General features: G+C 45.1%; 1 protein-coding gene across 1 annotated transcript in view; it reads right to left on the reverse strand.

The window, feature by feature from the left end:
• The window catches only part of HSPA4L (heat shock protein family A (Hsp70) member 4 like), a 38,051-nt gene extending 31,628 nt beyond the window's left edge, over positions 1-6,423 (reverse strand). Inside the window, 5 exon segments of the mRNA XM_025204644.1 lie at position 1; positions 3-40; positions 3,084-3,224; positions 5,781-5,838; positions 6,395-6,423. The exon segment at position 1 is cut by the window's left edge and continues 81 nt beyond it. Coding sequence (XP_025060429.1) covers position 1; positions 3-40; positions 3,084-3,224; positions 5,781-5,838; positions 6,395-6,408 — 252 coding nt within the window. The 5' untranslated portion in view covers positions 6,409-6,423.
• Positions 6,424-8,605: the final 2,182 nt, after the last annotated feature.

Below are 8,605 nucleotides of genomic sequence, written 5' to 3' on the forward strand. Positions count from 1 at the left end.
GTTCAATTGCAAATGGTCTCTCCTCATCCAAGTATCGCACCTAAAACAAAGTTAAACATTTTCAGGACAGACGTGAATTTCACATTTAAAAGCCACAATTTATAGGATAAATCTTCTCAAAGTTTTGTCATCATTAAACCTTAAATGAAACCAGATTCTCATTGTGCATCAACTAGAAAGCTTCTGCTAATTTTAGTCTACACTTTTCTTGGTGGGCTTCTCCCAAAAATCTTATACAGGAGCTAAAAATAATCTCACCTATTCAGAGATGGGAGGGAGCCAAATACATCACATATATAAGTCATGAAATAAACCAGACTGTCCCAAAGGAATGGAAGTGGAATCTTTAGCAAGTCACAAATTGTTTCCAGGTTTCAGCACGTGTAAATTTCAAGTCCGCTAGGGAGTAACATTTATGTTTTGTACTATGTTGTGAGCACAGCTGGCCTTCAGTATCAGCTAATACAATGGTTGCATGCTACACACACTAGTGAGAAGCACTAGGTTCAATCAAACTAGAGAAGACCTGTGGGTCTCAACCAGAAAGTGGGTCACAATAATATTTGAAAGGGTCATACATTGTAGAAAGGGTCACAGATTCATAAATTAATTCCAGCCTGCAAGGAGCTGCTTGGAGAGAACGGAGGCAGCAGGTGCATGTGCATCTGCGCGCACACATGCACATAACTGGCATGCAGCCAAGCAGAGTGGTGGGAGCAGCCCCAGCAGCTGGATGTATGCAAGTGTATGGCGAGTGGGGCTTGGAGGTGTGTGGGTGTGCAGATGCGGAGGGGATGGGTGCCTGCTGTCACTAGGGGAAGGCGGCCAGACACCGAGACTGTGCCAGGGAGCAGGGCCCTTTGGGGGCAATGGCATCAGGGCCCTTTGGGGGCAATGGCATCAGGGCTGGTGCCTGTATTCGCAGGGGTGGGGCAGCCAAATGCTATTTGGGGTTGGGGAGGCGGCTGTGACCAGGCTGCCTGGCAAAAGCAGGAGCCCCAGCCTAGAGCAGTGGGGGTGTCACAGGCTTTCCTTCCTCCCTACAGCCAGTGCCAGGGCTGGACTCACTCTGCTGTACCCCGCATGAGCCAGAGCAGCTGCAGCCACCACACTCTGGCAGGGCAGGGCAGGGCAGGGCAGGGCAGCGGCCCCCCCCCCCCCCCCGAGTCCTAGTACAAAAAAGGTTGAGAACCACTGAAATAGAGGGTTTCAATCTTGCTGAATTTGTTTATAACAGGGGTGACCAACTTGTGGCATGTGTGTTACAAGTAACACAGGCAACCTGTAGGGCACATGGATGACTGGGGAGGGAGCAGGTAACAGTGGAAGATAGGACAAGAAGCAAAAAGCAGAACAGCAGATCAGGGAGGGAGCATAGAGCTGAAAGCAGAGCAGCAGATTGGGTAGGGGAAAGGGATCATCAGAGTGGCACTCAGGGAGGTCCCAGGGCTAATTTGGGTCATGCCTGACAAGAAGATGGGCACCCACTGGTTTATAACAAATGATCATGCTAGTGTTTCTTGAACTTGGGTTCCGTAGATCCAAGACTTTAAAAAAGTCAGACACTTTAAAAGACGCACACTATTTTATTGAAAGATATAAATAAAATTCATTGCCATTGACAAACCAAGTGAAACAACAAAGATCCTAATATCATTGATTCTTAACTAGGGTGCCATAAGATCCTTTTAAGGGCGATGTGGAGTGTCATACAGTATTAGCTTTAAGTGTGCAAACAACTAAACAGGAGCCACAGAATAAACCCAGAAATTTCAAATAGGAATTTATATGTCAAAACCCTTCTGATCTATTGTGGTCTTTGAGTTCTTTGCAACACAGGAATTGCTGTTTTTCCATAGTCAAAAGAAAAAAAATGAAAGCCTAGACCTGGCATTTTTCAAAGGGGGCCTGAATCTAATGAGGGATAGCTTGAGTCTATAAACATTGAAAATCATTGCTATATATGAACAAAAGCTATTAGGGAAAAAGAATGTGATTATCATCTTCCTCATGACATAGCAAGCTTATGCGGAACCTGAATAAAGACTCTGGAACAACCTTCCAGAGTATCAGGTGCAAAACACGTAATTATCTTTAAAATGGTTATATTTATAAGAAGGGATTAGACAAGGTATCTATGACAGCAACAGAGTGGACTCTGACCCATGAGATTCCCATCAGTCCTGTTTTTCTCATACACAACCAGCCACAGGTATGTAGGCTCTGGAATACCCTAGATAATTCCTCTGCATCTAATCTATTTAGTTCACTACAGCACTGGTGCAGTTAACTAGCTTTTCTTCATCAACCCAGAAAAGTTCAGAATTGAGACCACATAAAGAAGTGGCCCTCTCTACATGATGTATACAACACTAAGAAAATTCTGGCAGGAGAGTTCTCTCAGTAATAGGTAGCTGTTTTACTCCTGTAGTTAAGATGCTGGGATAGAAGGGTCTTTTAGGTATCAAACAGAGGGCAGCATATGTAAGCGAAACAGTGCACTGTACACACTAGATCCTAACCTACAAATACATATAGACAGAAAGCTAAACACTTGAGGACTTAACCAACATAAGGAAACTATGTTTAGCGCTGGAAAACTAAGATTCAAATCTATGAGCAGCGACAGGAATTCCAACTACACAGAACTACATTCAACCTTGTCTTTGATCATCACCTCAAGACAGGTAGCAGGTATTACATATCAGTTGAAAGAGTACAATGAGATAAAGATGCACACATTTCAGAAGGAAAAAGGATGACCCAATTCCTTATTTTTTTCTGTTGATTATACCTAGCTATAGTCTTGATATTTTTTTTTAAAGTGGACATGTGTTAAGTTTATTTGCTCTTAACCTCATTTTCAAGCAACTTTGATTTTGTTACCAAACAGTAAGAGAGCACAAACTCATCTATTTCCTTTCTCCCCACAGCACAGGATGCATATGCTAATATCTAGTGCTCTTTACAATTTTAAGAAACAGAATGGGAAGTTTGATGAAGGGCCATATTTTGCCACAAATGGAAAAGTGCTTATATGATAATCACAGTTGGAGGTACTGCACAGAAGCTGTAAAACTTACCCTTACTCCTACACTCCCATTTGGCATCCTCTGAAGCTCATAGGGAAGTTTGATCTTTTCAGTTTGTACGTAAGGATCATCAAATGCTCTTCCATGCAATTTTTTGAAGCCATGTATTGTATTTTTAGTATTTGTGACAATCTGCAGAAGAGAAATTTGTTTTCATTTACTGATATGAGATGTATGCTAGAAGACCACCTGGAAAAAAGCCATCTACTTAACTCAGGCTTAAAACTGATGGCCTGAGTTCAAATTGTTCAGGACTGGTACCTTTTTCCTCATTTCCCAATGAAACGTTTGTTAAGCATGGTGTTGTTATTATATATGTCACTTCAAGACTCAAAATCATTTTTTTTAAACCAAGAAGCAGGATACTAGCAAAATTAATATAGTCTGCCACTATGAAACACCATTATTTGGACACAGACACTAATCATGCCCTAACACAGTACTCCAATAACTAACCGCAACACTATACAAAGCTACTTTAAAATGATTATTTAAATCAATCTATTATTTCTAGTAAGTTCCAAAGTTAGAAGCTGCATTTGAGGGCAAATCCAACTTAGGATGGACACTCCCTTTAGCCAGCCTCTAGCCCCATATTTCAACCTAGTTAATCTGAAATACAGATTTTAAAGAAGAATGGATTCATTTGGTTTTCCTGGAATCAAGCTGTAGGCCAGTTGAAGTGCCCTATTACAGAGCTTGATAAATTCAACTTTCCTTTTACTACCAAAGCTTTACAGATGTAAATGAGTATGAAAGAGAGGGCCCTTCTCTCCAGCAGAGACCAAGAGCTGAGTTCTGCTAAGTTTTGTAAAACTGCTCTGAGCAAAGCAGCCACTTCTACTAGAATACTTCTCACCCCTATATGAACTCTAATTTTTTGTCTCCTAGTAACAGACGTACCTGTTAAACTTTCATAGATAGCTCACTTCCCAGGAAAAGGAAGGATAAAAATCACTCCTCCTTGCCCTGCAGCTTTCTAGTATCATTATTTCCACTTCCTATATTACTGGTTGTTGTAAGGGGGCTCTTCTCTGCCTTTTGGTGGTTAGGGGAGAGGAGGGGAGAAAAGCAGGGTGCGCTTCTTCCTCGGCGATTAGCTCCAGGGAACATTTTCTCTTGCTAACCGGATCAGCCACAAACAACGTTACAAAAAATGTTAGTTTTACTGCTGTTCAGAATTCTGAACAACAGTACTAAACCTGATGAGTCTTGTCCACTTTATTCTGCTGCCTAGAAAAGCCATGAGCAGCACCACAAGACATTAGAGTGGTGTATATGCTCAAAGTTAGCGCTATTTCAGTTTCATTTCAAAGGTTGTGTTTGCAACTGTAAGGGGCAGAAACTTCTCTAAATGAAAACTTAACACCTTTCTGAATTTGAGGACTTCAACTTATATTCATCCCCTAAGGAAGGGGTGGGCAAAATACAGCCTGTGGGCCGTATCCAGTCCATGAGGCCATTCCATCTGGCCCACAAAGCCCCTAAAAAGTTAAGAAAATTACTATTGATCTGTCCTTGGTTCTTGTGAAATGTGACAGAAACCAGGGGCAGCAGGACCCAGGGGAAGCCCGGCAGGGTCCTGCCACAGCAGGGCCTGCCCGGCCCCGCCTCCCCAGCAGGGGCTTCTGGCCTGGGACCACATGGCTGCCCCCCGGGCTAGAACCTCAGGTAAGGGGTGGGGGAGGGCGGGAGAGGACCCCAGGGGAAAAGCTTAGCCCAGGGAAAAGTGGCCCCTTGCCTGCCCCATGGCCCGTGCTCCCTGCTGCAGCCGCTTGCAGCCCACACAGGTCTGTCCTGAGCAGGCAGAGGCAGCCCATGTGGGCTGCGAGCAGCTGCAGCACGGGGTGCCAGCCACAGGACAGGTGAGAGGCCACTTTTCCCCGCGTTCAGCACCAGCTTGTAACATGTCCCCACAGCCAGCCTGGGCCCCACACTGGCTCCGGGCTCACCCGTCAGAGCTGTGCACGGCGGCAGCAGCTGTGGGCCCCCAGCTTGCCACACTGGGTAGCATTTGCTGCTGCTGCCTGCCAGGAGCTCACACACTGGGCAGCACAAAGATGGCAGTGGCAAACGCTGCCCAGCATGGCAAACAGCAGGGGGGGGGGGGGGGTGAGGGGCGAGGCCCAGAGCAAGGCAGCAGGGGTACAGGGTCCCAGCTGGCAGGGGCTCTATGGAGCCGGGCCAGCTCCCCACTCTTCCTGGTGTAGCCCAGCCCAGCTCCACAGACCCCTGCCAGCCTGCACCCCGCTCTGGGCCCCATGCAGGGCACTGGCCCTCGGACACTGGTCTCAAGATGGTGACCAGGGGGCAGGGCACCTGTGAAGGGGCGGGGCTACCCATGCAGCCCTCAACAGCTTGCCAAAACTGGGTAAGCAGCCCTCCACCTGAAATAATTGCCTGCCCCTGCCCTAAGGGTGGATGAGGAGTGAAAGACAGCAACCTTCTTGCTTCCTGTATTCTCCTTTCAAGAGGGAACGGAGATCCATTAACTCAAGACTAAGTTACGGCTAATTTTAAACAGAAATGAATTAACTATTTACTAACTTTAAAAAAAAAATCAAGTGAAAAAGAGTTACTTTATATATTTAAAGTCCCAGAATGTAAAATGGAATAAGATTTGTCAAACTTTACTTTTCTTAATTCAAAAAGGAGTCATTTGACAAAATAGATTTTAGATGCATTTACCTGGCTCTTTGCTGCATTGCCAATGGCTCGGGTTTTTGATCCTAGAGATATACAAGCTCTAAATAAGAAAAGAAAGAAATTTAGCTGCAACAAAAAGTAGTATTGGGGAGAAAAAAAAGAATATTTATTTTGTAGCACTCCCTAAATAGTTTGAAAACACTTCAGTTCATTTCTATGATATTGATCTTTTATATTTAAAAATATGTTCCATTTAAGCATGGCGCATAAAAATTTACAATGGAATTTTTTGGCACTTTACAGTTCAGTGAGGTTACAAACAGGCAGACCATCTGCTTCTCCTTAAAATTAATTTTAAAAAGAGTTTTTCAAAAGTCAGTCTATTCCATATTTCTCCTCCTTTGTAGTAAACTATCAGTTTTATTCTGGATGCTAGTTTAGATTCAGGACAATTCCATATGTTCAAAATAAAACCTTATAACCTGACTGGTAAAGTTAATTTTTCATGGTGTATAAAGGCATTAGGAGCGCTTACTGAATTTAAATGTTGTTTCTGTTAAGAACCATAATAAACATACTTCAAAGTCAATCAGCCAAAATCAAGAAAAACACACAGATAGGGACCTCAAAAAGAGAGCCAATAATACAGTACTTACAAGGAAGCTGACATGTAGTAATCTAAAAGTTATGTTTCCATTTCTGCTTCCTAAGAAAGGCTTTGTAGCAGTAACTTTAAGTTGACACCCAATCAACCTAAAAGATTTAATGTTCCAGTAACAAAATATATTCTTTAAGATGTGATGCATTTGTTATGTCTTTTTTTAGCAAATATTTGGCTCCAACACTTGCCAGCAGACCTCAAAAACTTCGTAAAGAAGGATGGTATCATTATGCCCCATTTACAGATATGGAAACTTGGGCACAGGGAGGGAGGGTGACTTGGGCCAAGCAGCTAGGAACAAAACTCAGGTGTCATGTAACTCAGTCCACTGCTTTACCAATAACAATACTGTGACTGTTCTCCTGCCTTCTTGCTTCTTCTCAGGAGAAAGCTGTATGTCACTGTGATGTTATCTCGCAGTCTCCTCTGATGGACCACGTGATAATTAAGCTTAAGAAAAATTCTGCAGAGTACCTACATACATACATACATACCACTAACATTTATTATTTTAAACGATGAAAAATAGTTTACCTGTTTGAACTAGGACTGAACTAGTCAATGTGTCTTGAAAATATGTTTATGATTAGTATACAAATGTTTGAGGCATATTTGAGTATGGAAAAGAAACAACTTGTATGAGAGTACTTAGGGCAATTGTGAGCTGGCCACATGGGTATTAGTTACGATTTACTCTTGGTATTATAGCACTTATTCTTAAAAAATTATTTTCATTTTTCTGTTAAGAGGCAGCATTACTTAACAAGTTCTGTGGATGAGCTTTAAAGCAATAGTTCTCAATCTTTTTTGTACCAGGACCCATTTGTAAATCCCGATGACCAATCTCGACCTAGTGCACCTCACTGCCCCCCACTCCCAGGCCCCAGCCCTTCAGTTTGTGGGGCAGAGGACAGGTGTGTGGTCCAGGGGACGGGGGCCTGCAAGTAGCCCCATGCAAGCTGGAACTCTGACATCTTGCAAGGGAAAAACCACAGTTTCCCATGTTTTTCTCTTTAAAGGAGAAAACATTTTTAAAGTTTGCTCGCAACCCTTTCATATATTCTTGAGACCCATTTTTGGGTTGCAATCCATAGGTGATGAAACACTGCTTTAAAGTTGCAAATCAGACAGTACTGAGCTCGTATAGGAGCTGGTCGTTGTGGGCGCCTGTACATGAGCATGGAGGCTGCTCTGATGCGCTGCAATTAGTGCAACAAAGCAGACTTGATTAATCAAGTCTGCTAGAGCATGGTAATTACCATGCTCCAGCCAGCCTCTGCCTCCCCTGCATCTGTGTCCCCATGTTTCAAAACAGAGGCAGGGGCACTTGTGCTAAGTCTCATCAAATGAGCTTTAGTTCAAATGCCCCTGCTACCATTTTTAGCGTGGGAATGCTGATATACGAGACCCTGTGGCGCTAATACACGAGACCCCACAAATCAGTTTGGAGGGAGTATCAGAGATATGGAACAACACCCATAAATTACTGGATCAATGTCAGGGGAAGTCCCCCGCTCCCCACCTAGAGACACTGTGGCTATGCATTCAAGGCACGTGCGTGCGTTTCCCGCCTACCAAGCATTCAGTTCAGAACTAGGGGTGCACCAACAAAGATTTCTGGGGCCTGCACCGACGACTGATTAATAAGCCATAGCAGCCAATACCAATCCAATTGCCAACATGCAGCCTGGCAGCTTGGAGAGCAGCATCGAGCTGTTAAGGATGTTGGGAGGGAAGGGGTGTGAGAGGGGGGCAGATCGAGACCCCAACAGTAAGGGAGGGAGTGGGGCTGGGGCAGAGGTAGGCACTGGCCAGCCAGGGCAAGGCACAGGACAGAACTGCAAGCAGCTCGTCTGGGGTGTGCGGCAGCTCCTGTCATTGCACATACCCCCAGGGGAGGAATGAAGGGGGAGGGTGTCCCCTGGATCTGTGCACAGGGGACAGTGGACTGCTGCCGCAGGCAGCACCAGGCTCTTCCCAGGGCTGCGCGTGGGGCAGACGGTGGCAGCACTAGGAGTGGGGGCTACAGCCCAGCCCATAGTCCCCACTCCCAGCACCACCACCTGCCCCGAGTGCAACCCCGGCCCAACCACCCCATCAGGAAGAACCCAGTGCAGCAGCCCACCCTCACCCCACATACAGATCTGGAGGGCACATGCCCCCCCCCCCCCCCTGCCCCCCGGGGGCGGCATGGGGGGGCTGGGGG

This window comes from Alligator sinensis, unplaced genomic scaffold (genome assembly GCF_000455745.1).
Source record: "Alligator sinensis unplaced genomic scaffold, ASM45574v1 scaffold150_1, whole genome shotgun sequence".
Lineage (NCBI taxonomy): Eukaryota > Metazoa > Chordata > Crocodylia > Alligatoridae > Alligator > Alligator sinensis.